The sequence below is a fragment of the Oncorhynchus mykiss genome, chromosome 2, assembly GCF_057628025.1.
Source record: "Oncorhynchus mykiss isolate SJ-2025 chromosome 2, ASM5762802v1, whole genome shotgun sequence".
Taxonomy (NCBI): Eukaryota; Metazoa; Chordata; class Actinopteri; order Salmoniformes; family Salmonidae; genus Oncorhynchus; species Oncorhynchus mykiss.
In genome coordinates this window covers 2,669,260-2,695,000 of record NC_143023.1, presented here as the reverse complement: position 1 = coordinate 2,695,000, position 25,741 = coordinate 2,669,260, and the positions used below count along the sequence as shown (strand labels likewise).

The window sequence follows — 25,741 nt, the reverse complement described above, 5'->3', positions numbered from 1 at the left end:
TAGAGGCTCTTCCCCTAAACCCGCCTCTTCCTCTAGAGGCTCTTCCCCTAACCCCGCCTCTTCCTCTAACCCCGCCTCTTCCTCTAGAGGCTCTTCCCCTAACCCCGCCTCTTCCTCTAGAGCCTCCCGCCGGACAGGGACGGAGGGCGGGGGTGCTCAGACAGAGGACTGTTACCGGGTAAGGTTCGTGGCGGAGCAGGTGTCACACCACCCACCCGTCACTGGGTTCTACTGCGAGTGTAAAGAGAGGAACATGTGCGTCAACACCCATGTCTGGACCCGAAGCAAGTTCATGGGCATGTCCATCGGAGTGTCTATGGTCGGGGAAGGTGAGCATTACTGCACAGTGCTGGATCTAGTTAGGACTAGTTTGTTGCTACTGTTACTAGGGGTTACAGTGAACAGCACCTACTGATAGCCAGCTATACAGTAGTTATTACTAGGGGTTACAGTGAACAGCACCTACTGAGAGCCAGCTATACAGTAGTTATGACTAGAGGTTACAGTGAACAGCACCCACTGAGAGCCAGCTAGACAGTAGTTATGACTAGGGCTTACAGTGTACAGCACCTACTGAGAGCCAGCTATACAGTAGTTATAACTAGGGGTTACAGTACCTACTGAGAGCCAGCTATACAGTAGTTATGACTAGGGGTTACAGTGTACAGCACCTACTGAGAGCCAGCTATACAGTAGTTATGACTAGGGGTTACAGTGAACAGCACCTACTGAGAGCCAGCTATACAGTAGCTATGACTAGGGGTTACAGTACCTCATTGAGAGCCAGCTATACAGTAGCTATGACTAGGGGTTACAGCACTTACTGAGAGCCAGCTATAAAGTAGCTATGACTAGGGGTTACAGTACCTACTGAGAGCCAGCTATACAGTAGTTATGACTAGGAGTTACAGTACCTACTGAGAGCCAGCTATACAGTAGTTATGACTAGGGGTTACAGTGTACAGCACCTACTGAGAGCCAGCTATACAGTACTTATGACTAGGGGTTACAGTGAACAGCACCTACTGAGAGCCAGCTATACAGTAGTTATGAATAGGGGTTACAGTGAACAGCACCTACTGAGAGCCAGCTATACAGTAGTTATGACTAGGGGTTACAGTGTACAGCACCTACTGAGAGCCAGCTATACAGTAGTTATGACTAGGGGTTACAGTGTACAGCACCTACTGAGAGCCAGCTATACAGTAGTTATGACTAGGGGTTGCAGTGTACAGCGCCTAACTGTAGTTCTAGGTAGGTGTTAGTGTTCTGGAACTGTTGACAGATACAGCTACTGTAGTTCTAGGTAGGTGTTAGTGTTCTGGAACTGTTGACAGATACAGCTACTGTAGTTCTAGGTAGGTGTTAGTGTTCTGGAACTGTTGACAGATACAGCTACTGTAGTTCTAGGTAGGTGTTAGTGTTCTGGAACTGTTGACAGATACAGCTACTGTAGTTCTAGGTAGGTGTTAGTGTTCTGGAACTGTTGACAGACAGCTACTGTAGTTCTAGGTAGGTGTTAGTGTTCTGGAACTGTTGACAGACAGCTACTGTAGTTCTAGGTAGGTGTTAGTGTTCTGGAACTGTTGACAGATACAGCTACTGTAGTTCTAGGTAGGTGTTAGTGTTCTGGAACTGTTGACAGATACAGCTACTGTAGTTCTAGGTAGGTGTTAGTGTTCTGGAACTGTTGACAGATACAGTTACTGTAGTTCTAGGTAGGTGTTAGTGTTCTGGAACTGTTGACAGACAGCTACTGTAGTTCTAGGTAGGTGTTAGTGTTCTGGAACTGTTGACAGACAGCTACTGTAGTTCTAGGTAGGTGTTAGTGTTCTGGAACTGTTGACAGACAGCTACTGTAGTTCTAGGTAGGTGTTAGTGTTCTGGAACTGTTGACAGACAGCTACTGTAGTTCTAGGTAGGTGTTAGTGTTCTGGAACTGTTGACAGACAGCTACTGTAGTTCTAGGTAGGTGTTAGTGTTCTGGAACTGTTGACAGACAGCTACTGTAGTTCTAGGGTGGAGTTAGTGTTCTGGAACTGTTGACAGACACAGCTAACTTAGTTATGACTGGAACCAGGAGTTTTAACTAACAATGTGACCTGACAGAGAAACCCTGGTAAGACCCAAATTAGTGTTTGTTATGTTGCCGTTGGTGATCCGTCATGGTAGTCATGGATCCTGTATGAAACGTGTGACTGTTATAATAGTGTTTGTTATGTTGCCGTTGGTGATCCGTCAGGTACTGTACAGTAATAACATCGATGACAGGTCCAGACAGTCTACGGTTGATAAGAGGTGACTGACTGAAAGCTTGTGTCAACTCTCTGTTTTTAAAGTTCCTTAATCACATTCCAGGGTTTAATTAGAGTTTAAAGGAGTTTTAGGCTTTAGTGTCTTGTTTTAATCCAAAGTAATCGCATTAGGATTGAAAGTAGCATATAATTGGCTGACTGGCAGTGTCCCGTCGAGCAGGTGAAGCACGGGAAGACTGTAGTGTGTTTTACCACTCTTAGTGAAGACTGTAGTGTGTTGGACCACTCTTAGTGAAGACTGTAGTGTGTTGTACCTCTCTTAGTGAAGACTGTAGTGTGTTGTACCACTCTTAGTGAAGACTGTAGTGTGTTGTACCACTCTTAGTGAAGACTGTAGTGTGTTGGACCACTCTTAGTGAAGACTGTAGTGTGTTGTACCACTCTTAGTGAAGACTGTAGTGTGTTGTACCACTCGGGAAGACTGTAGTGTGTTGTACCACTCTTAGTGAAGACTGTAGTGTGTTGTACCACTCTTAGTGAAGACTGTAGTGTGTTGTACCACTCGGGAAGACTGTAGTGTGTTGTACCACTCGGGAAGACTGTAGTGTGTTGTACCACTCGGGAAGACTGTAGTGTGTTGTACCACTCGGGAAGACTGTAGTGTGTTGTACCACTCGGGAAGACTGTAGTGTGTTGTACAACTTTTAGTGATGACTGTAGTGTGTTGTACCACTCTTAGTGAAGACTGTAGTGTGTTGTACTTCTCTTAGTGAAGACTGTAGTGTGTTGTACCTCTCTTAGTGAAGACTGTAGTGTGTTGTACCTCTCTTAGTGAAGACTGTAGTGTGTTGTACCACTCTTAGTGAAGACTGTAGTGTGTTGTACCTCTGGATACTGTGTGTAGAGCGTTGAGGGAGGACTGTAGTGTGTTGTACCTCTGGATACTGTGTGTAGAGCGTTGAGGGAGGACTGTAGTGTGTTGTACCTCTGGATACTGTGTGTAGAGCGCTGAGGGAGGACTGTAGTGTGTTGTACCTCTGGATACTGTGTGTAGAGCGCTGAGGGAGGTCTGTAGTGTGTTGTACCACTCTTAGTGAAGACTGTAGTGTGTTGTACCTCTGGATACTGTGTGTAGAGCGCTGAGGGAAGACTGTAGTGTGTTGTACCTCTGGATACTGTGTGTAGAGCGCTGAGGGAGGACTGTAGTGTGTTGTACCACAGGATACTGTGTGTAGAGCGCTGAGGGAGGACTGTAGTGTGTTGTACCTCTGGATACTGTGTGTAGAGCGTTGAGGGAGGACTGTAGTGTGTTGTACCTCTGGATACTGTGTGTAGAGCGCTGAGGGAGGTCTGTAGTGTGTTGTACCACAGGATACTGTGTGTAGAGCGCTGAGGGAGGACTGTAGTGTGTTGTACCTCTGGATACTGTGTGTAGAGCGCTGAGGGAGGACTGTAGTGTGTTGTACCTCTGGATACTGTGTGTAGAGCGCTGAGGGAGGACTGTAGTGTGTTGTACCTCTGGATACTGTGTGTAGAGCGTTGAGGGAAGACTGTAGTGTGTTGTACCTCTGGATACTGTGTGTAGAGCTCTGAGGGAGGTCTGTAGTGTGTTGTACCTCTGGATACTGTGTGTAGAGCACTGAGGGAGGACTGTAGTGTGTTGTACCTCTGGATACTGTGTGTAGAGCACTGAGGGAGGACTGTAGTGTGTTGTACCTCTGGATACTGTGTGTAGAGCGCTGAGGGAGGACTGTAGTGTGTTGTACCTCTGGATACTGTGTGTAGAGCACTGAGGGAGGACTGTAGTGTGTTGTACCTCTGGATACTGTGTGTAGAGCGCTGAGGGAAGACTGTAGTGTGTTGTACCTCTGGATACTGTGTGTAGAGCGTTGAGGGAGGACTGTAGTGTGTTGTACCTCTGGATACTGTGTGTAGAGCGCTGAGGGAGGTCTGTAGTGCGTTGTACCTCTGGATACTGTGTGTAGAGCGCTGAGGGAGGACTGTAGTGTGTTGTACCTCTGGATACTGTGTGTAGAGCACTGAGGGAGGACTGTAATGTGTTGTACCTCTGGATACTGTGTGTAGAGCGTTGAGGGAGGACTGTAGTGTGTTGTACCTCTGGATACTGTGTGTAGAGCGTTGAGGGAGGACTGTAGTGTGTTGTACCTCTGGATACTGTGTGTAGAGCGTTGAGGGAGGACTGTAGTGTGTTGTACCTCTGGATACTGTGTGTAGAGCGCTGAGGGAGGACTGTAGTGTGTTGTACCTCTGGATACTGTGTGTAGAGCGCTGAGGGAGGACTGTAGTGTGTTGTACCTCTGGATACTGTGTGTAGAGCGCTGAGGGAGGTCTGTAGTGTGTTGTACCTCTGGATACTGTGTGTAGAGCGCTGAGGGAAGACTGTAGTGTGTTGTACCACAGGATACTGTGTGTAGAGCGCTGAGGGAGGACTGTAGTGTGTTGTACCTCTGGATACTGTGTGTAGAGCGCTGAGGGAGGACTGTAGTGTGTTGTACCTCTGGATACTGTGTGTAGAGCGCTGAGGGAGGTCTGTAGTGTGTTGTACCTCTGGATACTGTGTGTAGACCGCTGAGGGAGGACTGTAGTGTGTTGTACCTCTGGATACTGTGTGTAGAGCGCTGAGGGACGTCAGACTAAACATGTCTTCTTGATGATCAACTGTTTACCGAAAGCTAAACATTCCTGAAAACGTTTATTTGTGTCTTTAATATTGCAGAACACACTGAGCAGATTCAGCCCCTCTCCACGTTGATGTCAAATAGTTGACCCTTTAACAACAAACATGTTTTTGCTTCGTAATAAAGTCTGTTTAATTGAATGATTATCAAAGCAGTTTCTGACATTATGCTATCCTGAGTCTCACGGACAATTAGTCCTCTCAGTAATTAGGACAGCATGAATTACTAACGAGGACGGTCTCCTTGTCTCCCCCCTGAGTCATAGCAGATATGCTAATGAAAACCAGGAGAGAGAACACATATGGTGAGGGGGTGGTGTGTGTGTGTGTGATGGTAGAGGTGTGTGTGTGTTGGGGGGGGGGGGGGGGGGGGGGTGATGGGGAGATGTGTGTTGTGGTTGTCAAATCAAGTAAAACTTTATTCGTCACGTGCGCCAAATTCAACAAGTGTGAACTTAGCAGACGCTTGAAGAGACAGAGGATTGTGATGGTCAACCTGGTAGTCTGATATAGAGACCTGGTAGTCTGATATAGAGACAGGGGATTGTGATGGTCAACCTGGTAGTCTGATATAGAGACAGGGGATTGTGATGGTCAACCTGGTAGTCTGATATAGAGACAGGGGATTGTGATGGTCAACCTGGTAGTCTGATATAGAGACAGGGGATTGTGATGGTCAACCTGGTAGTCTGATATAGAGACAGGGGATTGTGATGGTCAACCTGGTAGCCTGATATAGAGACCTGGTAGCCTGATATAGAGACAGAGGATTGTGATGGTCAACCTGGTAGTCTGATATAGAGACAGGGGATTGTGATGGTCAACCTGGTAGTCTGATATAGAGACCTGGTAGTCTGATATAGAGACCTGGTAGTCTGATACAGGGGATTGTGATGGTCAACCTGGTAGTCTGAGACCTGGTAGTCTGAGACAGGGGATTGTGATGGTCAACCTGGTAGTCTGATATAGAGACAGGGGATTGTGATGGTCAACCTGGTAGTCTGATATAGAGACAGGGGATTGTGATGGTCAACCTGGTAGTCTGATATAGAGACAGGGGATTGTGATGGTCAACCTGGTAGTCTGATATAGAGACAGGGGATTGTGATGGTCACCGTGATGGTCTGATACAGAGGATTGTGATGGTCAACCTGGTAGTCTGATATAGAGACAGGGGATTGTGATGGTCAACCTGGTAGTCTGATATAGAGACAGTGGATTGTGATGGTCAACCTGGTAGTCTGATATAGAGACCTGGTAGCCTGATATAGAGACAGAGGATTGTGATGGTCAACCTGGTAGTCTGATATAGAGACAGGGGATTGTGATGGTCAACCTGGTAGTCTGATATAGAGACCTGGTAGTCTGATATAGAGACCTGGTAGTCTGATACAGGGGATTGTGATGGTCAACCTGGTAGTCTGAGACCTGGTAGTCTGAGACAGGGGATTGTGATGGTCAACCTGGTAGTCTGATATAGAGACAGGGGATTGTGATGGTCAACCTGGTAGTCTGATATAGAGACAGGGGATTGTGATGGTCAACCTGGTAGTCTGATATAGAGACAGGGGATTGTGATGGTCAACCTGGTAGTCTGATATAGAGACAGGGGATTGTGATGGTCACCGTGATGGTCTGATACAGAGGATTGTGATGGTCAACCTGGTAGTCTGATATAGAGACAGGGGATTGTGATGGTCAACCTGGTAGTCTGATATAGAGACAGTGGATTGTGATGGTCAACCTGGTAGTCTGATATAGAGACAGGGGATTGTGATGGTCAACCTGGTAGTCTGATATAGAGACAGGGGATTGTGATGGTCAACCTGGTAGTCTGATATAGAGACAGGGGATTGTGATGGTCACCGTGATGGTCTGATACAGAGGATTGTGATGGTCAACCTGGTAGTCTGATATAGAGACAGGGGATTGTGATGGTCAACCTGGTAGTCTGATATAGAGACAGTGGATTGTGATGGTCAACCTGGTAGTCTGATATAGAGACAGGGGATTGTGATGGTCAACCTGGTAGTCTGATATAGAGACAGGGGATTGTGATGGTCAACCTGGTAGTCTGATATAGAGACAGGGGATTGTGATGGTCAACGTGGTGGTCTGATACAGAGGATTGTGATGGTCAACCTGGTAGTCTGATATAGAGACAGGGGATTGTGATGGTCAACGTGGTGGTCTGATATAGAGACAGGGGATTGTGATGGTCAACCTGGTAGTCTGATATAGAGACAGGGGATTGTGATGGTCAACCTGGTAGTCTGATATAGAGACAGGGGATTGTGATGGTCAACCTGGTAGTCTGATATAGAGACAGGGGATTGTGATGGTCAACCTGGTAGTCTGATATAGAGACAGGGGATTGTGATGGTCAACCTGGTAGTCTGATATAGAGACAGGGGATTGTGATGGTCAACGTGGTGGTTTGATACAGAGGATTGTGATGGTCAACCTGGTAGTCTGATATAGAGACAGGGGATTGTGATGGTCAACGTGGTGGTCTGATATAGAGACACAGGATTGTGATGGTCACCGTGATGGTCTGATACAGAGGATTGTGATGGTCAACCTGGTAGTCTGATATAGAGACAGGGGATTGTGATGGTCAACCTGGTAGTCTGATATAGAGACAGGGGATTGTGATGGTCAACCTGGTAGCCTGATATAGAGACCTGGTAGCCTGATATAGAGACGGAGGATTGTGATGGTCAACCTGGTAGCCTGATATAGAGACAGGGGATTGTGATGGTCAACGTGGTGGTCTGATATAGAGACACAGGATTGTGATGGTCAACGTGATGGTCTGATACAGAGGATTGTGATGGTCAATCTGGTAGCCTGCTATAGAGACAGAGGATTGTGATGGTCAACCTGGTGGTCTGATATAGAGACAGGGGATTGTGATGGTCAACCTGGTAGCCTGATATAGAGACAGGGGATTGTGATGGTCAACGTGGTGGTCTGATATAGAGACACAGGATTGTGATGGTCAACGTGATGGTCTGATACAGAGGATTGTGATGGTCAACCTGGTAGCCTGCTATAGAGACAGAGGATTGTGATGGTCAACGTGGTGGTCTGATATAGAGACAGGGGATTGTGATGGTCAACGTGGTGGTCTGATATAGAGACACAGGATTGTGATGGTCAACGTGATGGTCTGATACAGAGGATTGTGATGGTCAACCTGGTAGTCTGATATAGAGACAGGGGATTGTGATGGTCAACCTGGTAGTCTGATATAGAGACAGGGGATTGGCTCCACTGTCTGTCACTCGGTGACATCTAACGCACCTCGTCGTTTACCCCCAGCATCCTTTGCAGCGAACCTTGTGTGGCAGGCAGACAGTGAGGGAAGCATGTCTGTGTGTGTGTGTGTGTGTGTGTGTGTGTGTGTGTGTGTGTGTGTGTGTGTGTGTGTGTGTGTGTGTGTGTGTGTGTGTGTGTGTGTGTGTGTGTGTGTGTGTGTGTGTGTGTGTGTGTGTGTGTGTGTGTGTGTGTGATTGTGCACTTGTACATGTGTGCTAGCATGCTGGTGAGTGTGTGGGTGTGTGTTTGTGACAGCAGGTGATGTGGGCACTCTAAGTAAGAAATGCTGACCTGGCATTCTCACACATTCTCACAATAGCGCTGCCAGGCTAGCGAGCCGAGAGCCTCTCACTGAGCACTTCCTGCAATGTGCCGACCGCCCCAACCCTTCCTGTATTTGGGAAACAGATGCATCAGGCCCTCCCTCTCATCCCCCCTCCACCCCTCCAGAAAGACACTGATTTTTGGGCCATCTCCTCTCCCACTCCACCCCTCCCCCCTCCACCCCTCCAGAAAGACACTGAGGCAGGGCCATCTCCTCTCCCCCCTCCACCCCTCCAGAAAGATACTGAGGCAGGGCTATCTCCTCTCCCCCCTCCACCCCTCCAGAAAGACACTGAGGCAGGGCCATCTCCACTCCCCCCTCCACCCCTCCCCCCTCCAGAAAGACACTGAGGCAGGGCCATCTCCTCTCCCCCCTCCACCCCTCCAGAAAGACACTGAGGCAGGGCCATCTCCTCTCCCCCTCCACCCCTCCCCACTCCATAAAGACACTGAGGCAGGGCCATCTCTCTCCCCCCCCCCCTCCCCTCCCCCCTCCACCTCTCCAGAAAGACACTGAAGCAGGGCCATCTCCCCCCTCCACCCCTCCAGAAAGACACTGAGGCAGGGCCATCTCCTCTCTCCCCTCCCCCCTCCACCCCTCCCCCCTCCACCCCCTCCTGTCTTGGGGAGACAGATGTGGATCTGTCAGACCTGGGTTTCTGCCCGCAGCAGATTTCACCCAGCTGTCTCTTATGTAATGTACTGAGAGAGGAGAGATGAGAGGGCCAGGCCAGGGCTCAGAGAGAGGAGAGAACCAGGCCAGGGCAGTACTTTGGATGTAACACAGATAACAGAGAGGAGAGATGAGAGACAGGACAGGACTCAGAGAGGAGAGAACCAGGACAGGACAGGACTCAGAGAGAGGAGAGATGAGAGGGCCAGGGCAGTACTTTGGATGTAACACAGATAACAGAGAGGAGAGATGAGAGACAGGACAGGACTCAGAGAGGAGAGAACCAGGACAGGACTCAGAGAGAGGAGCAGAGAGGAGAGAACCAGGACAGGACTCGGAGAGAGGAGCAGAGAGGAGACAACCAGCACAGGACTCAGAGAGAGGAGCAGAGAGGAGAGAACCAGGACAGGACTCAGAGAGAAGAGCAGAGAGGAGAGAACCAGGACAGGACAGGACTCAGAGAGAGGAGAGAACCAGGACAGGACAGGACTCAGAGAGAGGAGCAGAGAGGAGAGAACCAGGACAGGACTCAGAGAGAGGAGCAGAGAGGAGAGAACCAGGACAGGACAGGACTCAGAGAGAGGAGAGAACCAGGACGGGACAGGACTCAGAGAGAGGAGGAGAGAGAACAGAACCAGGACAGGACTCAGAGAAAGGAGGAGAGAGGAGAGAGCCAGGACAGGACTCAGAGAGAGGAGAGAACAAGGACAGGACAGGACTCAGAGAGAGGAGGAGAGAGGAGAGAACCAGGACAGGACTCAGAGAGAGGAAGAGAGAGGAGAGAACCAGGACAGGACTCAGAGAGAGGAGCAGAGAGGAGAGAACCAGGACAGGACAGGACTCAGAGAGAGGAGAGAACCAGGACAGGACAGGACTCAGAGAGAGGAGAGAACCAGGACAGGACAGGACTCAGAGAGAGGAGCAGAGAGGAGAGAACCAGGACAGGACTCAGAGAGAGGAGCAGAGAGGAGAGAACCAGGACAGGACAGGACTCAGAGAGAGGAGAGAACCAGGACAGGACAGGACTCAGAGAGAGGAGCAGAGAGGACAGAACCAGGACAGGACTCAGAGAGAGGAGGAGAGAGGAGAGAGCCAGGACAGGACTCAGAGAGAGGAGAGAACCAGGACAGGACAGGACTCAGAGAGAGGAGGAGAGAGGAGAGAACCAGGACAGGACTCAGAGAGAGGAGGAGAGAGGAGAGAGCCAGGACAGGACAGGACTCAGAGAGAGGAGAGAACCAGGACAGGACAGGACTCAGAGAGAGGAGGAGAGAGGAGAGAACCAGGACAGGACAGGACTCAGAGAGAGGAGAGAACCAACTAGGATCCAGTCCTGTTACGGTATTAACTAGGATCCAGTCCTGTTACCACATTAACTAGGATCCAGTCCTGTTACAGTATTAACTAGGATCCAGTCCTGTTACCACATTAACTAGGATCCAGTCCTGTTACGGTATTAACTAGGATCCAGTCCTGTTACCACATTAACTAGGATCCAGTCCTGTTACCACATTAACTAGGATCCAGTCCTGTTACCACATTAACTAGGATCCAGTCCTGTTACCACATTAACTAGGATCCAGTCCTGTTACCACATTAACTAGGATCCAGTCCTGTTACCACATTAACTAGGATCCAGTCCTGTTACCACATTAACTAGGATCCAGTCCTGTTACCACATTAACTAGGATCCAGTCCTGTTACCACATTAACTAGGATCCAGTCCTGTTACCACATTAACTAGGATCCAGTCCTGTTACCACATTAACTAGGATCCAGTCCTGTTACCACATTAACTAGGATCCAGTCCTGTTACCACATTAACTAGGATCCAGTCCTGTTACCACATTAACTAGGATCCAGTCCTGTTACCACATTAACTAGGATCCAGTCCTGTTACCACATTAACTAGGATCCAGTCCTGTTACCACATTAACTAGGATCCAGTCCTGTTACCACATTAACTAGGATCCAGTCCTGTTACCACATGAACTAGGATCCAGCCCTGTTACCACATTAACTAGGATCCAGTCCTGTTCCTGTATTAACTAGGATCCAGTCCTGTTACCACATTAACTAGGATCCAGTCCTGTTCCTGTATTAACTAGGATCCAGTCCTGTTACCACATTAACTAGGATCCAGTCCTGTTACCACATTAACTAGAATCCAGTCCTGTTACCACATTAACTAGAATCCAGTCCTGTTACCACATTAACTAGGATCCAGTCCTGTTACCACATTAACTAGAATCCAGTCCTGTTACCACATTAACTAGGATCCAGTCCTGTTCCTGTATTAACTAGGATCCAGTCCTGTTACCACATTAACTAGGATCCAGTCCTGTTACCACATTAACTAGGATCCAATCCTGTTACCACATTAACTAGGATCCAGTCCTGTTACCACATTAACTAGGATCCAGTCCTGTTACCACATTAACTAGGATCCAGTCCTGTTACCACATTAACTAGGATCCAGTCCTGTTACCACATTAACTAGAATCCAGTCCTGTTACCACATTAACTAGGATCCAGTCCTGTTACCACATTAACTAGGATCCAGTCCTGTTACCACATTAACTAGGATCCAGTCCTGTTACCACATTAACTAGGATCCAGTCCTGTTACCACATTAACTAGGATCCAGTCCTGTTACCACATTAACTAGGATCCAGTCCTGTTACCACATTAACTAGGATCCAGTCCTGTTACCACATTAACTAGAATCCAGTCCTGTTACCACATTAACTAGGATCCAGTCCTGTTCCTGTATTAACTAGGATCCAGTCCTGTTACGGTATTAACTAGGATCCAGTCCTGTTACCACATTAACTAGGATCCAGTCCTGTTACCACATTAACTAGGATCCAGTCCTGTTACCACATTAACTAGGATCCAGTCCTGTTCCTGTATTAACTAGGATCCAGTCCTGTTACCACATTAACTAGGATCCAGTCCTGTTACCACATTAACTAGGATCCAGTCCTGTTACCACATTAACTAGGATCCAGTCCTGTTACCACATTAACTAGGATCCAGTCCTGTTACCACATTAACTAGGATCCAGTCCTGTTACCACATTAACTAGGATCCAGTCCTGTTACCACATTAACTAGGATCCAGTCCTGTTACCACATTAACTAGGATCCAGTCCTGTTACCACATTAACTAGGATCCAGTCCTGTTCCTGTATTAACTAGGATCCAGTCCTGTTACCACATTAACTAGGATCCAGTCCTGTTACCACATTAACTAGGATCCAGTCCTGTTACCACATTAACTAGGATCCAGTCCTGTTACCACATTAACTAGAATCCAGTCCTGTTACCACATTAACTAGGATCCAGTCCTGTTACCACATTAACTAGGATCCAGTCCTGTTACCACATTAACTAGGATCCAGTCCTGTTACCACATTAACTAGGATCCAGTCCTGTTCCTGTATTAACTAGGATCCAGTCCTGTTACCACATTAACTAGGATCCAGTCCTGTTACCACATTAACTAGGATCCAGTCCTGTTCCTGTATTAACTAGGATCCAGTCCTGTTACCACATTAACTAGGATCCAGTCCTGTTCCTGTATTAACTAGGATCCAGTCCTGTTACCACATTAACTAGGATCCAGTCCTGTTACCACATTAACTAGGATCCAGTCCTGTTACCACATTAACTAGGATCCAGTCCTGTTACCACATTAACTAGGATCCAGTCCTGTTACCACATTAACTAGGATCCAGTCCTGTTACCACATTAACTAGGATCCAGTCCTGTTACCACATTAACTAGGATCCAGTCCTGTTACCACATTAACTAGGATCCAGTCCTGTTACCACATTAACTAGGATCCAGTCCTGTTACCACATTAACTAGGATCCAGTCCTGTTACCACATTAACTAGGATCCAGTCCTGTTACCACATTAACTAGAATCCAGTCCTGTTACCACATTAACTAGGATCCAGTCCTGTTCCTGTATTAACTAGGATCCAGTCCTGTTACGGTATTAACTAGGATCCAGTCCTGTTACCACATTAACTAGGATCCAGTCCTGTTACCACATTAACTAGGATCCAGTCCTGTTACCACATTAACTAGGATCCAGTCCTGTTCCTGTATTAACTAGGATCCAGTCCTGTTACCACATTAACTAGGATCCAGTCCTGTTACCACATTAACTAGGATCCAGTCCTGTTACCACATTAACTAGGATCCAGTCCTGTTACCACATTAACTAGGATCCAGTCCTGTTACCACATTAACTAGGATCCAGTCCTGTTACCACATTAACTAGGATCCAGTCCTGTTACCACATTAACTAGGATCCAGTCCTGTTACCACATGAACTAGGATCCAGCCCTGTTACCACATTAACTAGGATCCAGTCCTGTTCCTGTATTAACTAGGATCCAGTCCTGTTACCACATTAACTAGGATCCAGTCCTGTTACCACATTAACTAGGATCCAGTCCTGTTACCACATTAACTAGGATCCAGTCCTGTTACCACATTAACTAGAATCCAGTCCTGTTACCACATTAACTAGGATCCAGTCCTGTTACCACATTAACTAGGATCCAGTCCTGTTACCACATTAACTAGGATCCAGTCCTGTTACCACATTAACTAGGATCCAGTCCTGTTCCTGTATTAACTAGGATCCAGTCCTGTTACCACATTAACTAGGATCCAGTCCTGTTACCACATTAACTAGGATCCAGTCCTGTTCCTGTATTAACTAGGATCCAGTCCTGTTACCACATTAACTAGGATCCAGTCCTGTTCCTGTATTAACTAGGATCCAGTCCTGTTACCACATTAACTAGGATCCAGTCCTGTTACCACATTAACTAGGATCCAGTCCTGTTACCACATTAACTAGAATCCAGTCCTGTTACCACATTAACTAGGATCCAGTCCTGTTACCACATTAACTAGAATCCATTCTTGTTACCACATTAACTAGGATCCAGTCCTGTTACCACATTAACTAGGATCCAGTCCTGTTACCACATTAACTAGAATCCAGTCCTGTTACCACATTAACTAGGATCCAGTCCTGTTACCACATTAACTAGGATCCAGTCCTGTTACCACATTAACTAGGATCCAGTCCTGTTACGGTATTAACTAGGATCCAGTCCTGTTACCACATTAACTAGGATCCAGTCCTGTTACCACATTAACTAGGATCCAGTCCTGTTACCACATTAACTAGGATCCAGTCCTGTTACCACATTAACTAGGATCCAGTCCTGTTCCTGTATTAACTAGGATCCAGTCCTGTTACCACATTAACTAGGATCCAGTCCTGTTACCACATTAACTAGGATCCAGTCCTGTTACCACATTAACTAGGATCCAGTCCTGTTACCACATTAACTAGGATCCAGTCCTGTTACCACATTAACTAGGATCCAGTCCTGTTACCACATTAACTAGGATCCAGTCCTGTTACCACATTAACTAGGATCCAGTCCTGTTACCACATTAACTAGGATCCAGTCCTGTTACCACATTAACTAGGATCCAGTCCTGTTCCTGTATTAACTAGGATCCAGTCCTGTTACCACATTAACTAGGATCCAGTCCTGTTACCACATTAACTAGGATCCAGTCCTGTTACCACATTAACTAGGATCCAGTCCTGTTACCACATTAACTAGAATCCAGTCCTGTTACCACATTAACTAGGATCCAGTCCTGTTACCACATTAACTAGGATCCAGTCCTGTTACCACATTAACTAGGATCCAGTCCTGTTACCACATTAACTAGGATCCAGTCCTGTTCCTGTATTAACTAGGATCCAGTCCTGTTACCACATTAACTAGGATCCAGTCCTGTTACCACATTAACTAGGATCCAGTCCTGTTCCTGTATTAACTAGGATCCAGTCCTGTTCCTGTATTAACTAGGATCCAGTCCTGTTCCTGTATTAACTAGGATCCAGTCCTGTTACCACATTAACTAGGATCCAGTCCTGTTACCACATTAACTAGGATCCAGTCCTGTTACCACATTAACTAGGATCCAGTCCTGTTACCACATTAACTAGGATCCAGTCCTGTTACCACATTAACTAGGATCCAGTCCTGTTACCACATTAACTAGGATCCAGTCCTGTTACCACATTAACTAGGATCCAGTCCTGTTACCACATTAACTAGGATCCAGTCCTGTTACCACATTAACTAGGATCCAGTCCTGTTACCACATTAACTAGGATCCAGTCCTGTTACCACATTAACTAGAATCCAGTCCTGTTACCACATTAACTAGGATCCAGTCCTGTTCCTGTATTAACTAGGATCCAGTCCTGTTACGGTATTATCTAGGATCCAGTCCTGTTACCACATTAACTAGGATCCAGTCCTGTTACCACATTAACTAGGATCCAGTCCTGTTACCACATTAACTAGGATCCAGTCCTGTTCCTGTATTAACTAGGATCCAGTCCTGTTACCACATTAACTAGGATCCAGTCCTGTTACCACATTAACTAGGATCCAGTCCTGTTACCACATTAACTAGGATCCAGTCCTGTTACCACATTAACTAGGATCCAGTCCTGTTACCACATTAACTAGGATCCAGTCCTGTTACCACATTAACTAGGATCCAGTCCTGTTACCACATTAACTAGGATCCAGTCCTGTTACCACATTAACTAGGATCCAGTCCTGTTACCACATTAACTAGGATCCAGTCCTGTTCCTGTATTAACTAGGATCCAGTCCTGTTACCACATTAACTAGGATCCAGTCCTGTTACCACATTAACTAGGATCCAGTCCTGTTACCACATTAACTAGGATCCAGTCCTGTTACCACATTAACTAGAATCCAGTCCTGTTACCACATTAACTAGGATCCAGTCCTGTTACCACATTAACTAGGATCCAGTCCTGTTACCACATTAACTAGGATCCAGTCCTGTTACCACATTAACTAGGATCCAGTCCTGTTCCTGTATTAACTAGGATCCAGTCCTGTTACCACATTAACTAGGATCCAGTCCTGTTACCACATTAACTAGGATCCAGTCCTGTTCCTGTATTAACTAGGATCCAGTCCTGTTACCACATTAACTAGGATCCAGTCCTGTTCCTGTATTAACTAGGATCCAGTCCTGTTACCACATTAACTAGGATCCAGTCCTGTTACCACATTAACTAGGATCCAGTCCTGTTACCACATTAACTAGAATCCAGTCCTGTTACCACATTAACTAGGATCCAGTCCTGTTACCACATTAACTAGAATCCATTCTTGTTACCACATTAACTAGGATCCAGTCCTGTTACCACATTAACTAGGATCCAGTCCTGTTACCACATTAACTAGAATCCAGTCCTGTTACCACATTAACTAGGATCCAGTCCTGTTACCACATTAACTAGGATCCAGTCCTGTTACCACATTAACTAGGATCCAGCCCTGTTACGGTATTAACTAGGATCCAGTCCTGTTCCTGTATTAACTAGGATCCAGTCCTGTTACCACATTAACTAGGATCCAGTCCTGTTACCACATTAACTAGGATCCAGTCCTGTTACCACATTAACTAGGATCCAGTCCTGTTACCACATTAACTAGGATCCAGTCCTGTTACCACATTAACTAGGATCCAGTCCTGTTACCACATTAACTAGGATCCAGTCCTGTTACCACATTAACTAGGATCCAGTCCTGTTACCACATTAACTAGGATCCAGTCCTGTTACCACATTAACTAGGATCCAGTCCTGTTACCACATTAACTAGGATCCAGTCCTGTTACCACATTAACTAGGATCCAGTCCTGTTACCACATTAACTAGGATCCAGTCCTGTTACCACATTAACTAGGATCCAGTCCTGTTACCAAGGGGTAATAGAACACAAGCTGGGTACATCTGGTTGAAATGAGTCTTTGTCACAGCAGTCACAAGGTGTTCTCTGACTGACCTCTGACCTCTCTCTCTCTCTCCAATTCAAAGGGCTGTTGTGGGTCATTTGCTTTGGTAATGTTAATGGAATAGACAGTAAATACAAGGTGAACTCAACAAGGGAAACCATTAGTAAACGCTACACTCACTAAATATTTAAAAGAATATGGACATTTTAAATGTTATATTATTGCCTCTGTACAGTGTTGTAACAATGTGCAACAAGTTGAAGTATGAAAGGGAATATGAATAAACAGATGATTATGGGATGTATTTACAAGGTTGTTTGTGTTCCACTGGATGCCCCGTTCTCATGGCAACGGGCCACAAATTTTGCTGCTGTGACTGCATTTCACCCAACAGATATGGGAGTTTATCAGTGTTTGATTTGTTTTTAAATTCTTTGTGGATCTGTGTAATCTGAGGGAAATATGTCTCTCTAATATGGTCATACATTGGACAGGAGGTTAGGAAGTGCAGCTCAGTTTCCACCTCATTTTGTGGGCAGCGAGCACATAGCCTGTCTTCTCTTGAGAGCCATGTCTGCCTACGGCGGCCTTTCTCAATAGCAAGGCTATGCTCACTGAGTCTGTACTTAGTCAAAGCTTTACTAACGGCCTTTCTCAATAGCAAGGCTATGCTCACTGAGTCTGTACTTAGTCAAAGCTTTCCTTAGGTTTGGGTCAGTCACAGTGGTCAGGTATTCTGCCACTGTGTACTCTCTGTTTAGGGCCAAATAGCATTGTAGTTTGCTGTTTTTTTGTTAATTCTTTCCAATGTGTCAAGTAATTATCTTTTTGTTTTCTCACGATTTGGTTGGGTCTAATTGTGTTGCTTAGGACCAGCTTGCTTAGGGGACTCTTCTTCTCTTCTCTCTGTAGGTGATGGCTTTGTTATGGAAGGTTTGGGTGGGTGTGGGCATTTCTTGTATTTATGTGCTTCTCTCTCTCTCTCTCTCTCTCTCTCTCTCTCTCTCCCTCTCTCTCCTCTCTCTCTCTCTTTCTCTTTCTCTCTCCTCTCTCTCTCTCCTCTCTCTCTCTCTGTCTCTCTCCTCTCTGTCTCTCTCCTCTCTGTCTCTCTCTCCTCTCTGTCTCTCTCCTATCTCTCTCTCGCTCTCTCTCTCTCTCTCTCTTCTCTCTCTCTCTCCTCTCTGTCTCTCTCTCCTCTCTGTGTCTCTCCTATCTCTCTCTCTCTCTTCTCTCTCTCTCTCTTCTCTCTCTCTCTCCTCTCTGTCTCCTCTCTGTCTCTCTCCTGTCTCTCTCTCTCTCTCCTCCAGGTGTTCTACGTCTGTTGGAGCATGATGAGGAGTATGTGTTCACTCTGCCCTGCGCCTACGCCCGCTCCATTCTTACCGTACCCTGGGTGGAGCTGGGAGGGAAAGTCACCATCAGTTGTGCCAAGAGTGGATACTCTGCCACCGTTACCTTCCATACTAAACCCTTCTATGGAGGAAAGATACACAGGTGGGTCTGGGTGAGAGACAGAGACAGAGAAGGGGGAGAGAGAGAGAGAGAGAGAGAGAGAGAGAGAGAGAGAGAGAGAGAGAGAGAGAGAGAGAGAGAGAGAGAGAGAGAGAGAGAGAGAGAGAGAGAGAGAGAGAGAGAGAGAGAGAGAGAGAGAGAGAGAGAGAGAGAGAGAGAGAGAGAGAGAGAGAGAGAGAGAGAGAGAGAGAGAGAGAGAGAGAGAGAAAGAAGAGTGTGTTTCCATGTGTATAAAAGGTATCTTGATGGTCCCTGTCATTCCTATCCCACCCTGTATGAGACGGTGTGTGTGTGTGTGTTCGTCCATCCATCTGTATGTGTCTGACCTAATGACTTCGTCACTCTTCCTGTTAGAGTGACAGCGGAGGTGAAGCACAACCCGACGGGGACCATAGTGTGTAAGGCCCAAGGGGAATGGAACGGTACCCTAGAGTTCACCTACAGCAGTGGAGAGACCAAGGTCATCAACACCTCCAAGCTGCCTGTCATCAGGAAGAAGATACGCCCCCTGGAGAAACAGGGACACTACGAATCACGGTGAGGAGGGAGGGAGGGAGGGAGGGAGGGAGGGAGGGAGGGAGGGAAGGGAGATACGCCCCATGGAGAAACAGGGACACTACGAATCACGGTGAGGAGGGAGGGAGGGAAGGGAGATACGCCCCATGGAGAAACAGGGACACTACGAATCCCGGTGAGGAGGGAGGGAGGGAGATACGCCCCCTGGAGAAACAGGGACACTACGAATCACGGTGAGGAGGGAGGGAGGGAGGGAGATACGCCCCATGGAGAAACAGGGACACTACGAATCCCGGTGAGGAGGGAGGGAGGGAGGGAGGGAGGGAGGGAGGGAGGGAGGGAGGGAGGGAGGTACGCCCCATGGAGAAACAGGGACACTACGAATCACGGTGAGGAGGGAGGGAGGGAGATACGCCCCATGGAGAAACAGCAACACTACGAATCACGGTGAGAAGGGAGGGAGGGAGGGAGGGAGTGAAGAAGGGAGGGAGGGAGGGAGGGGTGTGAGATCTGACTGTTCCTGATGCTCCAGACAGAGAAGAAGAGAGATGACACACTTCTCTGAGAACGTTCCTGTGACTTTTAACACAATGTCCTCACACACACAGGCGTCTGTGGCAGAGTGTTACCTCAGCTCTGAGATCAGTAATAATGGTATAGTGTCCCTCTACAGGCGTCTGTGGCAGCATGTTACCTCAGCTCTGAGATCAGTAATAATGGTATAGTGTCCCTCTACAGGCGTCTGTGGCAGCATGTTACCTCAGATCTGAGATCAGTAATACTGGTATAGTGTCCCTCTACAGGCGTCTGTGGCAGAGTGTTACCTCAGCTCTGAGATCAGTAATAATGGTATAGTGTCCCTCTACAGGCGTCTGTGGCAGCATGTTACCTCAGCTCTGAGATCAGTAATAATGGTATAGTGTCCCTCTACAGGCGTCTGTGGCAGCATGTTACCTCAGCTCTGAGATCAGGAAACATTGACTCTGCTACAGAGCACAAACACTGTCTGGAGGAGAGGCAGAGAGCAGAGGGCCGACAGAGAGCTGCCTCCAACACACCCTGGACACCCAAGTACTTCATCAAGGAGGTGAGGAACTAGGACCTGAGCGGTTCACTTTGACCTCTGACATTACCTCAAACTTTGAGTCAGCTTCCCTGGTGTTGTCTTTAATGTCTGTTCACAATCAAAATGATTTTTAAAAAGACACTAGTAAACATGTTTCCCTTTGCTCTCTCTTGCTCTTTCTCTCTCGTTCTCTCTCTCTCGCTCTCTGTCTGTCTCTAACTCTCTCTCTGTCTCTCACTCTCTCGTTCTCTCTCTCTCTCTCTCTCTCGTTCTCTCTCTCGCTCTCTCTCTCTCGTTCTCTCTCTCTCAAACGCTCTCTCTCGCTCGCTCTCTGTCTCTCTCACTCTCTCTCTCTCTCTCGCTCGCTCTCTCTCTCGCTCTCTGTCCCTCTCTCTCTCTCTCTGTCTCTCTCACTCTCTCTCTCTCTCTCTCTCTGTCTCTCTCTGCCTCTCTCTCTCTCTCTCTCTCTGTCTCTCTCTCTTTCTCTCAGGGCGAGGGCTGGGTGTATCACAACCCCTTGTGGAAGACCCACTGACGAGGGGAGGGGCCTCGGGGGGGAGGGGCAACGTGCCAGCTGCCAATCACAGCACAGCGAGCGGCCCGCTGGTGGTCATGGCAACACACAGGGGACCAGCTAGCCGGGCCGCTAGAGAACAGAGGAAATACACAAGGGGCCTGTGTTCCAAATGGAACCCTATTCTCTATATAGCGGACAACTGCAGAAAGAGTGCACTACATAGGGAATAGGGTGCTAATTTCAGATTTGCCCAACGGATTGTCTTGAATGAGGAGCTTGTGTCTCAGTCATTCAATAAGAATGAGAGGTGCCAAAGACTCTCAGAGGGACAGGAACTACAGTCAAGACAGCAAAAAGCTCACTGAGTGTCCTGTCAGAAGCTGACCTGCTACCACACGATACAGGAAACTCGGCGGCCATTTTGGAGACGGACCCGGGTCGAACCAGGAAGAGGTTGGTTAGGGACGGAAGATGAGCGTGATCGTTGGTGGTCAAAGATAGCTGAACAATTATGTAGCTTTTTTTTATAGACAGTAGAATCTAAATACCAGAAGAATATATTATATTCACATGCTTCTTCCTTCACTTTTAATTGGTTTGTACAGGTACTGTAGCTCTCTCCACTGTTATAGTAGGCCACAGGAGGGGTTGTCCTTCCAGCTGTCTCCACTGTTATTACCCAGTAGGCCACAGGAGGGGTTGTCCTTCCAGCTGTCTCCACTGTTATTACCCAGTAGGCCACAGGAGGGGTTGTCCTTCCAGCTGTCTCCACTGTTATTACCCAGTAGGCCACAGGAGGGGTTGTCCTTCCAGCTGTCTCCACTGTTATTACCCAGTAGGCCACAGGAGGGGTTGTCCTTCCAGCTGTCTCCACTGTTATTACCCAGTAGGCCACAGGAGGGGTTGTCCTTCCAGCTGTCTCCACTGTTATTACCCAGTAGGCCACAGGAGGGGTTGTCCTTCCAGCTGTCTCCACTGTTATTACCCAGTAGGCCACAGGAGGGGTTGTCCTTCCAGCTGTCTCCACTGTTATTACCCAGTAGGCCACAGGAGGGGTTGTCCTTCCAGCTGTCTCCACTGTTATTACCCAGTAGGCCACAGGAGGGGTTGTCCTTCCAGCTGTATGATGTATGTAAGATCCAAGGATCTATGATTTGTCCATAATTAACACTCAACACCAAACACACTGTTTAGTGAAGAGTCTTCCTTCAGCCCTTCTGTTCTATGATGTACAGTATATACATACCGGTTATGTATGTTTGTCACACTTGACTTGGACACTGTTCATAACACAATGGCCCAGTATAGAGAACAGCGTTTCCTCCAGCCCCTTCCAACAGCCCACAATGGAGAAATGTAATCAGAGGTGAACACTGCTACAATGTCAAAGTCAAAGCCATTTCTTCAGCCCACACCAGCAATCTTCAGTATTCACACACTAACGTTGGAGTGATTGGAACCAGGAAGTAGCCCGGTGCTCCAGTCTGTTTGTCCTTTTATATGGCCGAACCTTGAAGAGATCTTTATAGGGCCGAACCTTGAAGAGATCTTTATAGGGCCGAACCTTGAAGAGATCTTTATAGTCTAAATAATGGCCGAACCATGAAGAGATCTTTATAGGGCCGAACCTTGAAGAGATCTTTATATGGCCAAACCTTGAAGAGATCTTTATAGGGCCGAACCTTGAAGAAATCTTTATATGGCCGAACCTTGAAGAGATATTTATAGAGTCTAATTTATGGCAGAACCTTGAAGAGATCTTTATAGGGCCGAACCTTGAAGAGATCTTTATAGAGTCTAATTTATGGTGTACTGATTGGAACCAGGAAGTAGCCCGGTGCTCCAGTCTGTTTGTCCTTTTATATGGCCGAACCTTGAAGAGATCTTTATAGGGCCGAACCTTGAAGAGATCTTTATAGGGCCGAACCTTGAAGAGATCTTTATATGGCCGAACCTTGAAGAGATCTTTATAAGGCCGAACCTTGAAGAGATCTTTATAAGGCCGAACCTTGAAGAGATCTTTATAGAGTCTAATTTATGGTGTACTGATTGGAACCAGGAAGTAGCCCGGTGCTCCAGTCTGTTTGTCCTTTTATATGGCCGAACCTTGAAGAGATCTTTATAGGGCCGAACCTTGAAGCGATCTTTATATGGCCGAACCTTGAAGAGATCTTTATATGGCCGAACCTTGAAGAGATCTTTATAAGGCCGAACCTTGAAGTGATCTTTATAGTCTAATTTATGGTGTACTGATTGGAACCAGGAAGTAGCCCGGTGCTCCAGTCTGTTTGTCCTTTTATATGGCCGAACCTTGAAGAGATCTTTATAGGGCCGAACCTTGAAGAGATCTTTATAGGGCCGAACCTTGAAGAGATCTTTATAGCGCCGAACCTTGAAGAGATCTTTATATGGCCGAACCTTGAAGAGATCTTTATATGGCCGAACCTTGAAGAGATCTTTATAGAGTCTAATTTATGGCCGAACCTTGAAGAGATCTTTATATGGCCGAACCTTGAAGAGATCTTTATATGGCCGAACCTTGAAGAGATCTTTATAGTCTAATTTATGGCCGAACCATGAAGAGATCTTTATAGGGCCGAACCTTGAAGAGATCTTTATATGGCCAAACCTTGAAGAGATCTTTATAGGGCCGAACCTTGAAGAAATCTTTATATGGCCGAACCTTGAAGAGATATTTATAGAGTCTAATTTATGGCAGAACCTTGAAGAAATCTTTATAGAGTCTAATTTATGGACGAACCTTGAAGAGATCTTTATAGGGCCGAACCTTGAAGAGATCTTTATAGGGCCTCCAACCGTATCCAGGAGGTACAAATCCAACCGTATCCAGGATGAACAAATCCAACCGTATCCAAGAGGTACAAATCCAACCGTATCCAGGAGGTACAAATCCAACCGTATCAAGGATGAACAAATCCAACCGTATCCAGGAGGTACAAATCCAACCGTATCCAGGAGGTACAAATCCAACCGTATCCAGGATGAACAAATCCAACCGTATCCAGGAGGTACAAATCCAACCGTATCCAGGAGGTACAAATCCAACCGTATCCAGGAGGAACAAATCCAACCGTATCCAGGATATACAAATCCAACCGTATCCAAAAGTTACAACTCCAACCGTATCCAGGAGGTGCAAATCCAACCGTATCCAGGAGGTACAAATCCAACCGTATCCAGGAGGTAGAAATCCAACCGCTATATAGAGAGATATATTGACCCTTGATTTATTTAATCCACGTCTGATATTTATTCTCCTGGTTTTCAATATTCTGTGATCCTAGGCTCAGATTCAATCTGGGCCGCGGGAAGATAGGCGCTATAACAAGATTTACATTTAAAGGCAATGTTTCCTGCGTTAGCGGATACTGCATTCACTGTAAACGCTGCATATGTCAGCTCAATATGAAATGATCTTTACATTTCAAATCGGGCTTTATGGTGGATCTTCAATCTAGCCCCGTAGTCTGTCTTGTCGCCAGCCATCTCTTTCTGTGTGGTAATGAGCCTGGGGGGGACGAGGTTAGATCTTACTTAACAAACAGCAGGAGAGCTGCTCCAGTAGTGGTCCCTTTCCTGACATGTTTTGTCTTAATTACAACATGTAGCAGAGGTGCCAACGACCATTTCTTCACCTTAAACAACACCGGGAGAGACTCACCCATCACCCCAGCTGGTCCCTCTACTAACAATCTGTCTCCGATGTGTCGGTAGAAATTACAACGTTCATCGGTTAGGTAACTCTAGTCTGAATATAATTCCTAAATTCTCCTTCAACCGAATCCTCATGCAGTTTTGTTGTTGTCGTTGTGATCATATAATGGAGATGACTGTGTATGAAATGAAGGAGAGGCATTTTGTCCTGCCTCATTTAAACTGACTGAGAAACAGTAGTTGCTAACTGGGATCCTTGGGATGAACCTACCCATTGAAGCAGCATCATACCCATTTATCATACAGGGATGATTTCTGTCTCTTGAAAACTTGCTGACAAATCAAACATTTTGGGACGATGTCAACAACGGACTAATGAAACAAATACCAAAATATATTTTTCTTTAACTGTCTTTACATTTGAACTTCAATGAGGTGACATCAGAGTTGGACGTCCCAAGGATTCCATTTAGCATGTACTCTTTGTAGACAGGAGCATGGCAGTGAGAGCTATAGAGGTAATTTTATCAGTAATATGAGTATGTTGAGAATCTATGGACCCTTTCACACTATCGTGCCAAGCAGAACCAACCTGCTGACTCAGATAGTTTCCTTTCACATGGTTCTTTCCAGCAACTATGGTAGATGTGGAACCAGTCCAGTTTGGCTGAGTGGTGTGAACAGCTCTTAACTCCTCTGTGGAACCAGGCCAGTCCAGTTTGGCTGAGTGGTGTGAACAGCTCTTACCTCCTCTGTGGAACCAGGCCAGTCCAGTTTAGCTGAGTGGTGTGAACAGCTCTTAACTCCTCTAAGGAACCAGTCCAGTTTGGCTGAGTGGTGTGAACAGCTCTTAACTCCTCTGTGGAACCAGGCCAGTCCAGTTTGGCTGAGTGGTGTGAACAGCTCTTAACTCCTCTAAGGAACCAGTCCAGTTTGGCTGAGTGGTGTGAACAGCTCTTAACTCCTCTAAGGAACCAGTCCAGTTTGGCTGAGTGGTGTGAACAGCTCCTAACTCCTCTAAGGAACCAGTCCAGTTTGGCTGAGTGGTGTGAACAGCTCTTAACTCCTCTAAGGAACCAGTCCAGTTTGGCTGAGTGGTGTGAACAGCTCTTACCTCCTCTGTGGAACCAGTCCAGTTTGGCTGAGTGGTGTGAACAGCTCTTACCTCCTCTGTGGAACCAGTCCAGTCCAGTTTAGCTGAGTGGTGTGAACAGCTCTTAACTCCTCTGTGGAACCAGTCCAGTTTAGCTGAGTGGTGTGAACAGCTCTTAACTCCTCTGTGGAACC

At 46.8% G+C, this 25,741-nt stretch overlaps 1 protein-coding gene across 4 annotated transcripts in view; it reads left to right on the top strand.

Annotated features, from left to right (window-relative positions):
• Positions 1 to 21,963, top strand: part of LOC110515405 (oxysterol-binding protein-related protein 10) — a 103,551-nt gene extending 81,588 nt beyond the window's left edge. For all 4 annotated transcript variants that reach the window (XM_090216099.1, XM_090216098.1, XM_090216106.1 and 1 more), the window contains 5 exons: positions 1 to 329; positions 18,476 to 18,662; positions 19,035 to 19,217; positions 20,130 to 20,283; positions 20,753 to 21,963. The exon at positions 1 to 329 is cut by the window's left edge and continues 332 nt beyond it. In XM_090216099.1, coding sequence (XP_090072225.1) covers positions 1 to 329; positions 18,476 to 18,662; positions 19,035 to 19,217; positions 20,130 to 20,283; positions 20,753 to 20,797 — 898 coding nt within the window. In that variant the 3' untranslated portion in view covers positions 20,798 to 21,963. The remainder of the gene's footprint in view (positions 330 to 18,475; positions 18,663 to 19,034; positions 19,218 to 20,129; positions 20,284 to 20,752) is intronic.
• Positions 21,964 to 25,741: the final 3,778 nt, after the last annotated feature.